This window comes from Trachypithecus francoisi, unplaced genomic scaffold, assembly GCF_009764315.1.
Source record: "Trachypithecus francoisi isolate TF-2019V2 unplaced genomic scaffold, Tfra_2.0 Lachesis_group17, whole genome shotgun sequence".
Classification (NCBI taxonomy): Eukaryota; Metazoa; Chordata; class Mammalia; order Primates; family Cercopithecidae; genus Trachypithecus; species Trachypithecus francoisi.
This window is the reverse complement of record NW_022681462.1, coordinates 70,694,249-70,713,103: the sequence shown is the minus strand read 5'-3', so window position 1 is coordinate 70,713,103 and position 18,855 is coordinate 70,694,249. Positions and strand designations below refer to the sequence as shown.

Sequence of the window (18,855 nt, the reverse complement as noted above, 5' to 3'; positions counted from 1 at the left end):
GCTGTGATGGATTGGGTAGACGGTGGTGGAAAGTGACCTGAAAGAGCACTGGGTAAGTAGACTGGATTATTCCCAACTCTTCATAGCCCCACTTCTCTCCAGTAATAGGACTGTCGTTACACATCTGCATCCTTTGTCTGGTAACTTTGCTGTGCCCTCCCACTGTAGCTGGTTGTACTTCCTCATCCCTTCACTCTGGACTTGGTTATTTGACTTGCCTTAGCCCATGGAATGTTAGCAGAGGTGACACAAGCAGAGGCTGGAAGTGTGCTTGTACCATTAGGCTTGCTCTCCCATGTCTTTGCCATAACCATGAGAATGGCATGCCCTGGCTAGCCTGCCAGTCCCAGCAGAAGGATGAAACACCTGGAGCAGAACCAACCTCACTGACTGCACGGTGAAGCAGAGCTGCTCCAGTCAAACCCATTCTAGATCAGCTGGTCCCTAGCTGACCAACAGAGGTTATGTATCCCAGGAAGATACATAATGGCATTTCAAGCCACTGTGTTTGGGGTGTTATTCTAGTCTATCACTGTGCCATTAGCTAACTGATACAACCTTGAATGGGGAAAGACTTCAGATAACCCACTGACTATGTGAACACTGGTAATTAGGCATTCGTAGATGTACTTCATACATCAGGCCAGTCAGATTCTCCTAGCTCCCAGGTACTAGGCTGAGTTACTAACAACGAAGGCCATGGCTATTTTTCTGCCATTCCTGAAATGAAGCAAAAAGAGCAGGTTGCCTCGTGGGACTCAGGATAAATGTCCACAACAGTTTACTGCTGGCTAAATGAATGGATATTAGACAAACAGAATGAAAGTAAATCATTGTACTGATCACTGGAGTCATCCAGCTGTTGAAGTTTCACTGAGGTACTTGAACTGTCAAACCTGCAAGAGATAAAAACTACCTCCTTTTGCCTCTGCCCTGGGCATAAGCAGAATGCCTCTTGTCCCAACTGGTCCCGTTCTGCCCTCTTGTTCTGTGATTATGTTGCCTGATTTGGAGCTAGAACTTTCAAGGCCCTTTAAACAACTGGAAGCTTAGAATGTCTCTACTGAAGTAAGCACCTTACAATATTTGCCAATGAGAAAATCTGTTTAATTATTTAATGCTTACTAAACTCTGAGTGCATTTATATTGCACAAACATGTCCTCTGCTTAATGCTCTCCAGGAGTTATGGAGGATTCAAATCAAACTGTGCTTTCCTCATGGTATAATTAAGGAGCAGTATGAATGATTAGCATATAAAATTAACTTAGTTTTCAGATGATAAAGACAATTTTTTTTTTCTCCTTTGAAATCACTGTTAAAACAATCAGGGAAACTCCATTTTTTGAAGAAACTAGAGAACATCTGTGACTAGGAACCACAATATAAAGACAGAAGTTGGATGGAGAAATGGCAGATGACATATCAGAGTGGAGAGAAGTCACGCTGTCCTAGAGAGGAAGAAATGGAAGAAGCCAGTGATTTTCCTGATAGAATCCCAAAAAGGGACTGGAGATGTGATAAGCTGAGGAAGGCAGGGTGAGGAAGGGGCTGGAGGGGAGAGTGTTTGGAAGTCTGTTGAAGGAGTATGTGGATATAGAGATTCCCACCCTACACTAGAGAGGCAGGTGAGTGCCCCTTGTGCCTTTGCCAGAGATGAGAAAATATTTTTCTAGAGAATTTGAACCAGGGAGGTTATGGAATTGAGAATAGCAAGTATAGAGGAGGGTGACAGTGAGGTACCCCATGGAAACAAGGGAGATTACGTGAAAGCCTACACATTGAACAGTGAGATCTACAGTCTCTCTCCCATATTCAGCACCAGAAAGCCATCAGATAGGAAACTGAATAATTCTTCTTCAGAGAATGTGAACCACCCCACAGAAAAATCCCAGGTGGTGATATTCAGTAATTCTCAATGAAAACACTGGCTGGGCACCAGATTGCCCTGCAGTGAAGCCAACCAATCTGTGTCTCCAACCAGCATTTTAATATCTTATTCTTTAGCATGAATGAACACAAAGGATGACCAGACATTTGAGGACAGACTCCAGCATGAAAGAAAGGGCCTGGAGCAGTGGCTCATGTCTGTAATCCTAGCACTTTGGGAGGCCGAGGTGGGAGGATTGCTTGAGGCCAGGAGTTTGAGACCAGCCTGGGCAACATAGTGAGGCTCCCTCTCTAAAAAAAAAAAAAAAAAAAAAAATTAGCTGGTTATGGTGGCACACACCTTTAGTCCTAGCTACTTGGGAGGCTAAGGCAGGAGGATTGCTTGAGCCCAGGAGTTCAAGGCTGCAGTGCATTGTAATTGAACCACTGCACTCCAGCCTGGGCAACAGAGTGAGACTCTGTCTCTTAAATAAATAAATAAATAAATAATTTTTTTAAATGTAAAAAAAAAAGAAAGAAAGCAAAACAAATAATACAAATTTAAAATGAAGTTGGAGGAAATAGAGCAGAAAATGACTTGAAGGACACTGTTCCAATATTCTTACAGAGATAAGACAAGACATTATATCTATGAAACAAAACCAGAATGCTGCAATAACAGAACAATCAGTCAACAAGAAGGAGCTTTTGGAAATTAAAATTTCAATTTTTATTTTCTTTTTCTTTTTTTTTTTTTTGTTTGAGATGAAGTCTTGCTCTGTCACCCAGGCTGGAGTGCAGTGGCCGGATCTCAGCTCACTGCAAGCTCCACCCCCTGGGTTTACGCCATTCTCCTGCCTCAGCCTCCCAAGTAGCTGGGACTACAGGCGCCCGCCACCTCGCCTGGCTAGTTTTTTGTATTTTTTAGTAGAGACGGGGTTTCACCGTGTTCGCCAGGATGGTCTCGATCTTCTGACTTCGTGATCCGCCCGTCTCGGCCTCCCAAAGTACAGTTGGATCCTAAAGTAGAATAAATATCTTTGTTTTTAGAAAGAGGAATGACAAAAAGGAGATGATTTTGACTTCTGGAGAATAATTGTAACAATTCCAGTAGATCATATAAAAAGTATTGGGAGTGAGAATGGCACTGGACTTCTCAATAGAAACTTTGGGAGCTAGAAAACAATATTTTAAATAAAATTTAAATATTTTAAATAAAACTGATTTGCAACCCAGAATCTTCAGGCCCAGACAAATTAAATAGGAAAATAGAATGAAGACATTTTCAGAGGTAAATCTCAACAATTTTCACTCCCATGTACCGTACTTTTCCCCCCAGAAATTGCTTAAAGCTGTGCTCTAGAAAAATCAAGAAAAAAATCAAGGAAGAGGGAGTCATGGAGTTCAGCTCACTGGGGGTACCATGTAGGAGGGGCAGAAATCTGCACAGTGATGGTGAGGGGAGCCCCAAGATAACAGATGGGCAACAGGCCTAGTGGTCAGTCCAGGCTGGAGCAGGCAGCAGAGGGCTCCGGAAGGGCCCATTCTTAAAAAACAAAACCAGACAGACACATGAGGAATAAAGGTGTGATAGTGTCTGGAATGCTTGACCACATAATGGTAAAGACATATTAGGCTCAAAGAAAACAAAGCAAATGAAAGAGAGGCCTGTGCTGAGGAATGGTGGGAAATAGGTTTGCAGAGGCAGGACGAACTGGATTGGGATGTTTGTGTATATGGGAAAGTACAGAAAGAGAGATCCCCACTGGCTTTTGGTTTGAGTGACTGCAAGGGTGATGTTGCCATCCATTTGGTTGAGGAGACTGTTGGTAACACATTTCCGGGGGAACCTCAGGAACTGAGTTTTGATGCTTTGTTTGAGGTGTCTATTAACGTCTGTGTGGAGATCTTCATTTGGCAGCTGAATATGTAGTCTGGAGATCGGTAGTGAAGTCAGGGCTGGAGATACATTTTTTGGAATTGACATATACGTGTATGTGTGTGTTGTGTTGTGTGTGTATGTGTGTGTTGTGTGTGTGTTGTGTTGTGTGTGTGTGTTGTGTGTGTAATAATATAATATAATATAATATAGTATAATATAATATAATATAATATAATATAATATAATATAAATGTATATATTGAGACCAGTCTGGGCAACATACTAAGGCTCCATCTCTACGATATTATTATTGTTATTTTAAAATAGTTATATTAAAAATTCTCTGCATATAATAATACACACACACAACACAGCACACACATACACACACAAGACAACACACACAAACCCACACATATATGATTTAAAGCCTCAATAAGAGATATCAAGAGAGTGAGTGAGTGTGGACAGAGAAGAGAAGAGAACCGTGGAGCAAGTTCCCGGGGCTCTCTAGCATTAAGAGGGAAGGGAGATGAAGGGAACCAGTAGTGCTAAGGTAGGAGGAATACAGTATCTTAGGAACCAAATGAAGCAAGTGTAGCCAGGAGGGAGTGATTAACTGTGTCGAATGCTGACAATAAGTCAAGAGAGATGAAGACCGAGAATTGACCACTGGATGTAGCCATGTAGAGTCATTGGTGTTCTTGACAAGAGCAGTTTCAGTACATGGTGGAGATAAAACCCAACTGGACTAAGTTTAAGAAGCGGGATTGGAGACAGTGTCAATAGACAACTCCTTCAAGGGGTTTTTGCTATAAATGGGATTACAAAATTGGGCAGTAGATGGTGGAGATAGTGAGGTCAAATGTTTTAAGATGAGAAAAGCAACAGCATGTTTCTTGGCCGATGGGAGTTATCCAGCAGAGATAGAAAGATTGATGATGTAGGAGAGAAATAGCATTTGCTAGAGCAATGTCCTTGAGCAGATGAGAGGGGACAGGATTTTGTGCACAAGCAGAAGATTGGCATCTAATATGAGCATGACAGAAAGAAATCAAGGTCATCGGTTGGGAATGAAGATGGGTGAGGTGGCAGGGAGAGGAGGAATGTGAAATCTTAGAAGAGTACCAGAGTGACTGAACTAAGAAAATACAGCATGACTTGCCAGTCAACATGAAAGGCCAGTGTGAGGTTTGTGGTCATGAACTTTAAGCAAGGCCAGACAGTGTGGTTATATATTTTTTCTCTGACGAGGTTTAGCTGCATGAGTGCCGGCACAAAGTAGGTAGAGAGTGGGACTTAATGTTATGTTTTTGCCATGTAAGTTTGACCAAGGCAGAGAGGGGCAAGGGAGTTAAGGGTGTATGCTAGTAAGCAATTGGAATGATTGACTGGAATTTAAGCCAAATATAGAGTGAAGTGAGGATATTATGGGGGTGAAGGACTATGAAAAGGTGAAATATTCAATAGATTAGGGGTTCCGGTGGGATTGAAGGATTTTGAAGTTTAGAGTAACAGGCCCAATCTGAAAGACAGGGATTATTGTCAGACAGAGGAAAGTGTAAAATCAGTCAGAATCTAGTCACTCTTTTTAGTTCTGTTCAAACACTGTCTTTTTCATAAAGCCTTCTTTGGAACTCCAAGATTTTGCTTCTCATTCTATCCAATTTCTAGAGGACTTTTATGTTACATTTGTGGCTGGTGGCACATTTTGCCATGCTCATGTATTTGTTTTATCTCTCCCCAATCCAACTAAAGTATAGGCTATTTCAAGGGAAGGGCTATAATTATTATTCTTTGTGTCTCTGTAGCATTCCTAGGGCAGACTCTTGAAGCTAGACTCAGTACAAAATTGAAGACTTAAATAAGGTGAGAAGCAAGAAAGATTTACAGTTGTTTCAGGTTGGATTCCCCAGGAAGCACCCACTGATATGGAGCTTAGCATTCGGGTCACTTACTAGGGAGTGGCCTTGGATCAACACAGGTATCAGGGAGGGGAAAGAAATGGTGTTGGACCGAGGGAGAAGTCGAGCTGCAGTGCAGGTTCAACAACGGCCTCAGCCAACCTCTAGGGAGCTCTGGAGATATGATGGCTCTTTAGGGAGCCCCCAGTACCCGTGTAGGTCAGCACCGGATGTAGGACACTCCCAGGAGGCACAGCTGAGACAATTCCTAAAGTGACTGACGGCTCTCCCAGCAGCTGAGGCAACACACCCTCCTGTAGGGGAAGTGGGTGATGTATCACACGATTCATCAGAGCACTTTCATTGTTTCAAAATTCTGTGAGGAGTAAGAAAAAATATAAAAGACTTCTATTTTCAGAGGGAATGGAAGAAGGTGGTTTACATGGGTGAGGACTGTGGGAGGTGTGGTGACTTTTGAAGCAGAAGTGGTGTGGAATAAATTTTGGCATAGTTTCACTTGCTTTGGTATCTTCCTTTCTTTATGGCACATCTATCTTTTTGCCCAATTAATAGAAAATCATGCTATTTTTCATCATCACGGTATTTTTTTTTGCTATCTTTTTATTGTTGTTTTTACCAGACTGTTTCAGACTCCAAGCCAGATTTGTCACTCCAGCTGATATTCTTTGATGGGGAAGAGGCTTTTCTTCACTGGTCTCCTCAAGATTCTCTCTATGGGTCTCGACACTTAGCTGCAAAGATGGCATCGACCCCGCACCCACCTGGAGCAAGAGGCACCAGCCAACTGCATGGCATGGTTAGTCTGGGCAATTTCCATGGCACTGTAGCTGTAGGCTCTGCCTGCAAGGAAAAGGTTGCAAAAGCCAAGTAAAGACCTAAAAATGCCACAGTATCCTTGGAGCAGAGTGTTTATGATAGAACATTCCTTGGCAGGATTTTTGGTTTTTGGCAGGCATTGGGTTTTTGAGGAATCCCAGAGCTAAAAAGAATGATTCTGAACTGGTGCCATGGCTCATACCTGTAATCCCAGTATTTTGGGAGGTTGAGGTGGGAGGATCACTTGAGCCCAGGAGTTTGAGACCAGACTGGGCAACATAAGGGGACTTCATCTCTACAACAAATCAAATAATTAGCTGGGTGTGGCTGTGTATGCCTGTAATCTGAAGCTACTCAAGAGGCAAGGCAGGAGGATTGTTTGAGCCCAGGAGTTCGAGGCTGCAGTGAGCGATCATTGCTCCATTGCACTCCAGCTTGGGCGACAGAGGGAGATCCTATGAAAGAAAGAAAGAGAGAAAGAGAGAAAGAGAGAGAGAAAAGAAAGAAAGGAAGGAAAGAAAAAGAAAAAAAGAAAGAAAGATTGATTGCTGGTTTGAAGCCATGTTTGACTGAGCTTAACTACAATGATAAAATGATGTAAAAAATTGGATTACAGGAGCATCGGATTCACTTGGGCCCAATGGGAGCACATTCCCCCAGTACTGTACGGAGGTGGAGAGAGCAAACCCCTTCTTTGAGGTCTTTATAAGTCTGAAGAGCATGGGGCTTTGGGAAATGGAATACAAGAGGGGTGGGGGTGAAGAATTTCCTTGTGACTTCAAAGCATTACCGTGACTCCAGTGTGACTATGACAGTTTGATGTGTTGGTTTTGATGTGGCATTTTTGACATGGGGGTGGGGATATTTTGATGCTGCCTTAAAACCCTGCTATTATTACTAAGTAATGGGTGCAACACACAGCCTCATTTTCATCCCCATTCCTGGGCCCACACTCCATCCCTAATCCCTCCCCTGGCCCCTACATCCTCTCCTGACTCTGACTCTCTTCCCATATTTGATCTTCATTCTGTCCCCACATCTTCACTAACCCCAACCTGGAACCTCATGCTACCCTTGAGACTTCACTCTCCCCGGTGCCTTCATCCCTCCCTGAAGCTCACCCCATCTGTGAACTGATAGCTTATTCCCAGCACCCCTACTCATTCCTACCCATTGCCCTGTCACTGACCTTCACCCTATAAAAGTCCAAATGGCCACATTCTATGTCCTCTATGACCCTAACACACCTCCTGTTGGCATTTGCTCCCTCCTGTTATCCATTGGCAGCTCCTAATGGGCCAGGGGAATGTGGTCAGCATCTCATTCATTCACTTGAGCCCAAGTCCCCAAAAAGCATTCAGAACATATTCACAAGAGGAGAGGCCTGGTTGATCAGTAGCAGAACAAAGTTATTTATTTATGAGTCCAAATATATGAAGCCACAGTGATTAATATATTTAGACTGATAAATAAATTTGTTGAGTCAAGATCATTATTTTCCAGAAACAGACCCTTAATAGATTATCCAACCTTGTGAATATGTTCCTATTTCAAACAAGCCTATTTTTTCTTACAACAAATATATTGAATTTTCATTTATGAATTTATTCATACTATGTCTTTAGGATCACAGACTCTGAAAATATTTATCTACTATGTGTTAGGATGTATGCTAAATATTTATCCACACATTATTTTACTTAGATAAATCAGGAGGTCTTAATCTAGTGAGTAGTCTTCAGAGAGTCCTTGTGATGAGATGATAGAGAGCTATAATCAGAAGGAAGTTTTAGAGATCAGCTAGTTTGAGCTTCTTATTTGATACACAAGGAAATGGAGATCCAGAGACACAATGTTATATAGCTCTTGTACAAGGAATTTTTCTTAGATACTACTTGATCAATAAATAATTACTATCCAAGTGCCTTCCTTTGGGAGTTTTATCATTACAGATTAAGGATAAAATGACTACACAGAGTGAAATAGAAGATCAGACAGGCTTGGACTCCTTTCTGAAAATAAATGTATGCTTTTAAAGTCCACAAAATATTTATTCAAATGTCTTCTTTCTAATTTATCCTTAGTGATATCCTTTTGGAATTACATACACAAATAATCAATACTTTGCTATTTGTCCACATTGCATAAGCACGATTGAAAGAGTTCTCCAAAACAATTAGCATAAAATGTTAGTAAATCTTTTGTTCATTCATGTAGCTTCCCATATTATTCTCAATTACTAAAATGCAGTTAATTCTAGCTGATTGTATTTCCCTATTGATGAATATAAAATGTGTTTTGGCGATGGTGATTAAACATTACTTTTCCTCCCTTAGGATTTATTGGTCTTATTGGATTTGATTGGAGCTCCAAATCCAATGTTTCCCAATTTTTTTCCAAACTCAGCCAGATGGTTTGAAAGACTTCAAGCAATTGGTAAGCACCACTGTTATTAATGAATAAAACATAATTCCTTCCTACTGACAGATACTACATTTTAAAATTCAAAATTTACAATTTGGCCGGGCACAGTGGCTCACGCCTATAATCCTAGCACTTTGGGAGGCCAAGGCATGCAGATCAGCTAGGGTCAGGAGTTCGAGACAAGCCTGGCCAACATGAAATGGGGGTTTCATGTTTAGTAGAGATGGGGTTTCAATAAAATCAGCTGGCTGTGGTGGCGGGCACCTGTAATCCCAGCTACTTGATAGGCTGAGGCATGAGAATCACTTGAACCTTGGAAGTGGAGGTTGCAGTGAGCCAAGATGGTGCCATTGCACTCCAGCCTGGGTGACAGGGTGAGGCTCCATTTCAAAAAAAGAAAAAAAAATTGTAATTTAAGTGTATGATTTAAATGTATAATATATTTTATTGACTTTTATTCTTGCTTTATTGATTAGTTGTTTACTATTTTCATCTTTGTAGTAAGCCCAGTTTATTTTCCTGCATGAAACTGTATTTTCAAATGGAAACATAAAATAGTACATTTCATGTTTGCACATCCTTAAAAATGGTTTGAAAATATTTTCCCAGAGTCCTGTTTGAAGCATGTAGAATGCATTTCAGGAGGAAACTTTACTCAACAAAGCATGTCGGCTAATGATGCATATGATGTCCTTATAATGATATCAAAATATATTCTTCAGCTTTTCTTTTCCATCTCTGTCTTTGCCATCTTCTATTTTCTTCCTTATCCAGATATTATTTTCCTTTAAATCTAGTACAATCTCCACCAATTTTCCAAAGAAGTAAGAGATCAGGATGAAGAGAAAGCCAGATCCTTCAAGATTTAGAGTCAAATAAATGGGAGTAGACTAGACCAGACTAGGTCAGGCCAGGCCAGTCCTAGAAAATCTATGCATCTATGGTGGAAGAGAGGATCTTGGGTTTGGAGAAAGAAAAGGAGAATAACTTCTTACCTTTGTACTTTCACCCTACCCAAAACAAAACAAAACAAAACAAACTCTTCAGGCATCAGGGAAAGAGGAAAATTAGATTGATCTTTATTGTAGAATCTAGCCCAGGGGGCTGCTTTAAAGGCAAGAATTTCATGCTAGAAATTCCTTATTAGCCACACAAACTTCTTGGAGCAAGATAGACTTGTATTACTTCTAAGCAGTGGGAAAAACACTGCCATCATAACTCACACTTTTGCCATGAGTAAAGAATTTGTCTAGAATCTTAGAGAAACTTCTACCTTAACTTCAGATGCACATGATTGGCAAATTTCATTTCCTAGTTTGAAAGAATGACTATAATGGTGTTATTAATATAAACTTCTTGGGCTTCTTCCTTGCAGCATGTTTTCCTTACTTTGACGGTAGCCTCAAGAAACTGAGTTTGGCTTTCTTTCAAAGATTTTTTGCCCTTTTATTATTTCCTGTACCAGAATGAACTTGTGCCAATAACTTGCACCTTCATGCAACTTTAACGCATGTACTGCCGCTCCTATTGGTATTTACATTTCAAACCATATCTCTAGTTGTATAAGAAAAAGTTGTGTCTCATGGTAAAGGAATTATAAATACCAATAAACAGACAAGAATATTGTTTTTGGTGGTGGTTAGGGCTTTCTCAATGTCCTAGAATCATATTATGTATGATTGATTACTGGTTGGTTTATTTTTTACCCTTTAAATTTAGCAATTAAAAAAAGCTATCCTAGGAAAGTTCATTTGGTTGTCTTATAATATTCATGTGATCTCTTGTCATCTTGTAACATACAATACATGACTTACGTAGGCCGGTGGTTCTCAAATTTTAAAGTGCATCAAAATCACCTAGAGGGCTTCTTATAACACAGATAGCTGGATTCTAACCCCAGAATTTCTGTAAGTCTGAGGTGGGACCAGATAACTGACAAGTTCCTAGGTGTTGCTGATGTTGCTGGTCAGACATCACACTTTGAGAACCGCTGATGTAGGTCACTCTAGGTATCCCTTTCCCATAGCCACTTGATATACTTCATCTCTACTCTGTTTGAGTATTCCCCTTTAAGCTCCATATCTCATCTAAGGCATTCTTCATGCAGCATCTTGGACCTATAAGTATTTATATCTGCACCTGTGTTCCCCCCTTCCACCCAGCTGTCCTCTGTTTTTTTCATTCTCTATCTCTCCACGGTTCTGTTGAGTTTCTACCTCTAAGGAGGTTCTCACCTGTAAGTTTAGAGCCACATGTGACTCTTCTCTCTTCCTGCTCCAAAATGTACACACCCCTGTTCGACCCAGATGTTTCTTGTCATGGGAGTGGCCATGCTTGCTGTTGCACAATCTTTTAAAAATTATGGACTCATGTGCTAAGATTTCAAACTCCTGAAATAAGGTTACATTATGAGTCTTGATCAGATAAAAACAGTTGTTCATCTATTGTATAATTGTCATCTACAGAACATGAACTTCATGAATTGGGTTTGCTCAAGGATCACTCTTTGGAGAGGCGGTATTTCCAGAATTACAGTTATGGAGGTGTGATTCAGGATGACCATATTCCATTTTTAAGAAGAGGTAATGTGTGTGTGCGTGTGTGCGTGTGTGTGTGTGCGTGTGTGCGCGCGCAGCCTGATTTTGGAGTACAACGGTGGGATATGAGAAAGTACACAGATGATAATGAATTATCAGCTGTCTTTATATGGTACAGAGCTCCCTCTTCTTGAAGAATGACACTTTCTAGTTTACTCACTGGAGTAATGCGCATTGTTACAAGTTGGGTCTTTCTTAATAGGTGTTCCAATTCTGCATCTGATACCATCTCCTTTCCCTGAAGTCTGGCACACCATGGATGACAATGAAGAAAATTTGGATGAATCAACCATTGACAATCTAAACAAAATCCTACAAGTCTTTGTGTTGGAATATCTTCATTTGTAATACTCTGATTTAGTTTATGCTAATTGGTTCTAGAATCGAATTCAAAAGTCAAGGCATCATTTAAAATCATCTGATTTCAGACAAATGCTGTGTGGAAACATCTATCCTGTAGATCATCCTATTCTTAGGTGTCTTTGGTTATCAGATCAATTATAGAATAATTATGTTGTGATATTGTGTCCTAAATTGCTCGTTAATTTTTATTTACAGATTGAAAAAGAGGGACTGTGTAAAGAAAATGGAAAATAAATATCGTTCAAAAATGCTTTTAGATAAACATGATGAGGCAAAATCAGGTTCATTTATTCAATCATAGCCTTCTAAACAGTACTTAAATAGTGGTTGGAAAATGTAGCCTTCATTTTATGATTTTTCATATGTGGGAATCTATTACATGTAATACAAAACAAAGATATAGTTTGAAGGTTCTCAGATGTCTTTGAGAAATCTTTGTAGGGTTAATTTTATGGAAATTAAAATCAGAATTAAGTGCTATGTTGTGATGTCTTTTTTTATACAAAAGAAGAATGATATAATTTAATGCGTTGTCCAATTTTTGTAGGGTTTTGCAAATTTAACGTTCTCATTGTGCAAATAATAGTCGATAACAAAAATTTTGGAAAATGAAGAAAACTATAATCCCATTATATTGACAGAATCGCCATTAGTTCGCTTTTTAGTTTTTCCTCACTTTTTCTTTTCTTTCTTTCTTTCTTTTTTTTTTTTTGAGACAGGGTCTCACTGCCCAGGCTGGAGTGCAGTGGCATGATATCATGGCTCACTGCAGCCTTGACTTCCTGGGCTCAAGCGATCCTCTCAGCTCCGCCTGACGAGTGGTTGGACTACAGGCGTGCACCACCTAGCTAATTTTTTTGCCTGGCTAATTTTTTTGGCATTTTTGTATATATGTGGTTTCTCCATGTTGCCCAAGCTGGTCTTGAACTCCTGGGCTCAAGAAATCTTCCCGTCTTGGCCTCCCAAAGTGCTGGGATTACAGGAATGAGCCACTGCATCCAGTCTCCTCACATTTCTTAAATGCAGATTTTTCTTATAAAGGTATAATCAAACTGTATTACAATTTTTTGACCTGTTTTTTCCTGTTAAACGATGTAATTACCAGGCATATATTTGTTGTTTTGGTTTTGGATTGAGGTAAGGACAGAAAAAGACTGCTGAATGTGACCTCTAGAGTCAATATTAAGGTAACACAGTAGTACAGCAGTAGTTGTGACAATTTTTGTGTAGGTAGATTATGGTATTCAGTTTGGTTTGTTACTTAGAACATTTTTTTCTGGAAATACATAGGCATTCATAAGTTGTCTTTAGCTACAGGAAACAATTATCTAGAAATACAAACTTGATCAATTAAATAATTAGGAAATTGTTCCTGGCATACAGATGAAGTTAGTTGGGGCCACTGTGTTCTGTGTGTTCCCTGTTCAGACAAGATATTTAGTAAATACTCAGTGAATTAATGTGCCAAATGACAATGGAAGTCATTGGGAAAGTAATTTACTTGGTAAAACATAGTTTTCAGGTAAGAAAAGGATAAAAATAGTTTCATCTATTTGACTATGCAAATTATATAGAAGAATATAGCCAGAATTATATATGTATACTTAGATATATTTTATGCTATATATAACATTTATATATAAATATATATTACATTTATATATATTTATATATAACATTACCTGTCTATAATTTCACGTTGGTAAATTTTATAGAATTAGATTTTTCTAGGATTCCTTTTTATTTTCCAAATGTCCTTCCAAAGTCATGCATGTCCTTCCAAAGTCTTGTAAAGGAATATCGTGCCTCTGTAAATTAATGATATTAAGAGCTAACACTTACTGAGTGCTAACTCTGTGCCAGACAGAGTCACATGTGCTTTATATGTTTTACTAACTTAATCCCCAAAACAATCATGTGAGGTAGGTGGTATTTGTAAACTTACTTTATGATGCTCAGAGTAGTTAAGTGTATTCTCCAATATTACATAACTAGTAAGCGGTAATAGTGGGATTTGTACCCAAGAAGTCTGGCTCTAAAGCTTATGCTTGGGAACTGCTCTAGAATATTACCCCTTTACATGAAAAGAACTATGCAGAATATTCCTGATGCCAAATGCAAAGCAATAGTTGCATCTTGAAATTTTTATAGGTCATTTCAAACTGGGGATGCAGTCTTAGGTCATTGCTGCCACGATTCACCTGACAACTTAGGCTTCAGAGACACATAATTTCCATGCAGAATGATTACTCTGCCATAGCGAAGGCTATTTTTGCATAAGCGTGGGCATATACAAATCAACACAAGTGGTTCCGGGCTAAAGTATCTAAGCCACAAAGCAGGATTAAAAGAGCTGAGTTTTCTGGATTAATTTTTTGGATGAGAGAAAACATTTGAAAAGAGTTCAGGGAAAACACATTTTTTTTTTTAACATGAGAAAAGAAATGGTCTAACAGACTGATGATATTAAAACAGAATGAAATGAAGTTTTAATGAGGAACCTAAACATTAGTTGACAGTACTGCATACATAATTGTAAGTCTAAATGATAAACTCATTTGGAGGCAAAATGAAATTAATAAGAGATCTGCTATAATCTGTTGAGTTCACATTAGTTCAATTATTTTTAGAGGAGGTTGGTGGATGTGTTGAAATGGGATAAAAGAAAAAATAAAACCATAAGCAGCTTAATTCAGTGAAGGTTTTCTTCCTTTGAAAAGACATATCCTCAAATTCTACTCACTAAGAATTTGCACTGATAAGGAAAAGCAGCCATGATGTCATAAACGGAGACATTTTAAGGCATTAACCTGATATTAATCTCTGAAATATGCTCTGTATAATTCATGCCAGTCAGAAATATTACTTTTTAAAAATTCTAGCTGCAAAGACAGTGCTCCATAAACATCAGGTTGCATTTGGAATTTTTCTATGTGCATTTTGGAGCATTTTACGGCCCTAAGAGAACAATTTGTATGTTTTGTCTATTACTGTCAACCCTGCAATACGTAGGGCTATTTTTCTTCTTCAAGAGAAATGAGTTCAAAGGAAAATATTCATAAAAGAGTATTCATAACCTTGGCATCTACAAAAAATCATGAGCCTGTTATTGTAGCTTGAGGGTTGTGGCTGGAAGAGAAAAGACAGATCCTTCAAAATGGAGAAATGTTTTAGATGGCAAAGCAATTGTCATTAAGAATAAAGCAGCCCATGTTTTCAGCTCCAACTTCAAATCCTTAAGCGGTTTATTTCATGAAGCTTCTTTCTTCCATCAAAGAAATACATTCATTATTGTGCTGCAGCAAAATCATGTGAAAACTGAACGTTTCCTCAATCAACTTGGCCCAGCTGGAGGTGATTACTTTGTGTAAAGGAGGGACGATGGACACGATTCAAGACGCTTCCATTTCATTAATGTACAGACAGCCCTGCAGGAGGCTTGGTCACAGTATATTCTGCGGAAAATCAAGGCTCAGTTTCTGTGCAAGACCTGAATCTGAGGAACGAAGGTGAGAGAGGGGAATAGAAGAAATAAAGAGAAGATGAGGGAGACTATTCAGGACAGCTGCAGTAATTTAAAGCAAAGCTAATGTAGAAATTTGGGGGAAATTATTTAAATTTGCTATTCATCTTAAGTCATGGGGCTGTGCTTTCAGAGCCAGCCTCCCCCTAACTTTTGGCTTCAAAGATGAATGAACGAAAGACTGAGGTTTCACTCTCAGTTTCAGGGCCACTTTTTACGCAGCCTGAAATTCTAAAAGTGGTTTTGAAGTGGTTTAACTGCCTCCCCTTACTTCCCTTTCGTCTGTCGCTTCCGTGTCTTTTATGGTACATCTTTTCCATCCCTCAAATAGTTACTGCTTTGTTGCAAGGGGCAGATAGCATAGTGTAAAGCTACTGCTGTGTTCCAAGGGGCTGAGGTGGAGAGAAAAGGTTGTTAGCTGGTTGAGCCAGTAGGGTGGCATAGGATACCCCTCAAATGCTCGTACACATGAACATTGGCCCCAGGCTCTTGGCAATACATCCAGCAGCGATAATTTATGACAGTTTTATAGAGAGCTGGGATGAAAGGACTGGCTTGTGTCATGGCTGTATTCCTCAGCCGGAATTTGGTTGGCGTACGCATGCAATGTGAAGTCATCTTATTGTGCTCATATTTCAAAGGCAACACATGGAACAGCGCCCACTCTCCTGACATATCTGAATCTGCCAGTGAAGAGTTTTGACCATTTGTTTGAGAATTAACATTAAGAGCACAAAATTGCCAAGAAGGGAAAATAGCATGGCTTAAAGCAAAAAAGCAAAAACAAAACAAAACAAAAACCCCAAATTCACAAAGGTTACAAAGGTAATATGAAAATAGATTTAAAAATTCATAAATTATAAACAGCACTGGAAACTTTATTCTCTTACATTTACTGAGCACTGTGTGGTACAGGAGGTCCTTGGCACTCATGAACTTAACATTTGTGGTTTTGGCTAACAAAGAATGACATGTAGTAAGTTACACGAGCTAAGAGATTGGCGTGGAGAAGTAAATGAGCATAGCTGACTACCAGCCATCAATTTCACTGTTGTTCTCTAGTCATCCTTGCAGTAACACTTGGGAAGTGATAAACCCCTTTCTTTGTAAAAATGAACCCCTCATCCAAGCCAGCTGCTCTTGATGGAGATGTTATTGAGAGGTCTAGAAAAATGCTGGCTACAGTGAGTAGCTTTATAAGTGATTTTAATCCTTTACGAATAGATGAATTAACGTTAGGAAAAGATCACTTTAAAATTTCAGTTTTAAAACTTTATTTAATGAGGAAAATTATAAGCAACAATGGTATTCAGAAGCACTTAGGATATTTTCCTTGAGAATGTTAAAGCTCCATTTTAGGTTATGTTAGAATGATTCCATATCAAGTAACTGATTGTGATCATCCTTTCATAGGTTTACCCATAGAGCTGTATATTAGTGTCCTCATTTTACAAATAAGTGAACACAGACTTTCAATTATTCTCAGCTGATGCTTAGACTAGACTCTAGGGAACTTAATTTTTGATACATGACATGGCTAAATTCGGCTCGATTAGAAGGGACCTTAGAGATTTTCTACTTCAGTGGCTTACTGGTTTTCAGCTACCCCCAGGGGGCATTTGAAAATATGTGTGTGTGTGTGTGTGTGAGTGTGTGCATTTCTGTGCTTATGTAGCGGAATGGGTGGTGAGTGTTTGTTTGTCATGAAGACTGAGGGGTGCTTCTGGAATTTAGTGGTCAGGGGCAAAAAAGAATGTTCAGAACAGTTTGCACACTAGAGAATTGTCTCACCCCAAATGCCAATGGTGCCTCCACAGTACTGACTAGTTTTCAACATTCTCATTTTAAAGGTTTAGCTATCAAGATCCAGAGACGATGGATCACTTAAGATTCTCTTGGTTTGCAAGTGACAGAAAATTCAAACTTACCTGAGCAAAAAATGAAATTTATTTCATGTCTCTGACTTCAGACACAGTTGACCCCAGAACCCTGTCTCTTATCTATTTGCTCTGCCCTCCTCTGAGTATGCGTTAAACTTAGGTAAGCACTTCCTTCTGGGGGGCAAGATGGCTGTTAGTAGCCCCAGGTTCATACCCCCATAACTCCAGTTTCAGTGCAAGAAGAGTACGTGTCCTCTGAGCAACAGTTCCACAAAGTCCTTGGCTTGACTGCCATTGGCCCAAGTGGGGCTCTGGGACCTTTGCTGACTCAGTCTCTGGGCTGGTGGATGGAATGCATTGATTGACTTTGGCCTGTGGGCTCATGCCCCTCCCTAAAGCTGGGAGAAGTGTCAGCTTCACCAAACCACAGGAATGAAGGCAGGGAGGAGGTGGTTGTCCAAAGGAAGATCGAGAAGAAGAGTGCTGTATAAGCAAGAGCAACAAATGCCCATTACAGTAGGTAAGCAAGATGGGTGACTTATGTAAGATCCTAAGTCATGGTACCACATTGCCTTTCTTTTTTTATTTTTATTTTTTTTTGAGATGGAGTCTCACTTTGTTGCCCAGGCTGGAGTGCAGTGGCGTGATCTCGGTTCTCTGCAACCTCTGCCTCCCAGGTTCAAGTGATTCTCCTGCCTCAGCCTCCCAAGTAGCTGGAATTACAGGCATGTGCCACCACCACCTGGCTAATTTTTATATTTTTGGTAGAGATGGGGTTTCACCATGTTGGCCAGGCTGGTCTTGAACTCCTGGCCTCAAGTGATCCCCCCACCTTGGCCTCTGAAAGTGCTGGAATTACAGGTGTGAGCCTTCATGACCGGCCTGCTTTTCTTTTATTTATATATTGTGTGGACATTATAATGTGCTGTTAGAATGGAGACGTACTTGGTCCTTCATCGCAGTTCATAAACTACAGGGTAAAGGTTTTGGAAGAAGAGCATACGAGTTATAAGGTAGACTATGCTTCCTGCTTAAAAATATGAATTAGGCTGGGAATGGTGGCTTATGCCTATAATTCCAGCACTTTGGGAAGCCAAGGTGGGAGGATCGTTTAGGCCAGGAGTTGGAGACCAGCCTGGGCAACATAGCAAGATCCCATCTTAACAAACATTTAAAAAGTAGCTGGGCATGGTGACTTTTGCCTGTAGTCCCAGCTACTTGGGAGGCTGAGGTGGGAGGATCACTTGAGACCAGGAGTTCGAGGCTGCAGTGAGCTATAATCACACCATTGCACTCCAGCCTGGGCCACAGGACAAGACTTTGTCTCAAAAACAAAAATAAAAAAGTCAGAATTAGAAGATTTGTAAATTCAGCTGTTTATGCTTCATTTCCTTGCAGTTCGATTCTGGTGTTGGAAATGGGAGTTTGTCAAAGGAAAACAAAGTTGCTTCACATAAGCTCAGGTTTTCTTCAGGATCATTGTATTTCCCCAGACCTATAAACAAGTTGATAGAGCTTAGAAAGTTTCATCCAAGGAAGGAAGAGCATCTTCGGATATTTAAACTTGTTAACACTTCA

At 39.8% G+C, this 18,855-nt stretch overlaps 1 protein-coding gene across 2 annotated transcripts in view; it reads left to right on the top strand.

Moving 5' to 3' along the window:
- Positions 1 to 12,354, top strand: part of QPCT (glutaminyl-peptide cyclotransferase) — a 29,273-nt gene extending 16,919 nt beyond the window's left edge. The window contains exons 4-7 of one of the 2 annotated variants that reach the window (XM_033176006.1): positions 6,294 to 6,470; positions 8,827 to 8,926; positions 11,380 to 11,496; positions 11,714 to 12,354. In XM_033176006.1, coding sequence (XP_033031897.1) covers positions 6,294 to 6,470; positions 8,827 to 8,926; positions 11,380 to 11,496; positions 11,714 to 11,859 — 540 coding nt within the window. In that variant the 3' untranslated portion in view covers positions 11,860 to 12,354. The remainder of the gene's footprint in view (positions 1 to 6,293; positions 6,471 to 8,826; positions 8,927 to 11,379; positions 11,497 to 11,713) is intronic. The other variant, XM_033176007.1, reaches the window with a different exon arrangement.
- The last annotated feature ends 6,501 nt before the right edge of the window (positions 12,355 to 18,855 follow it).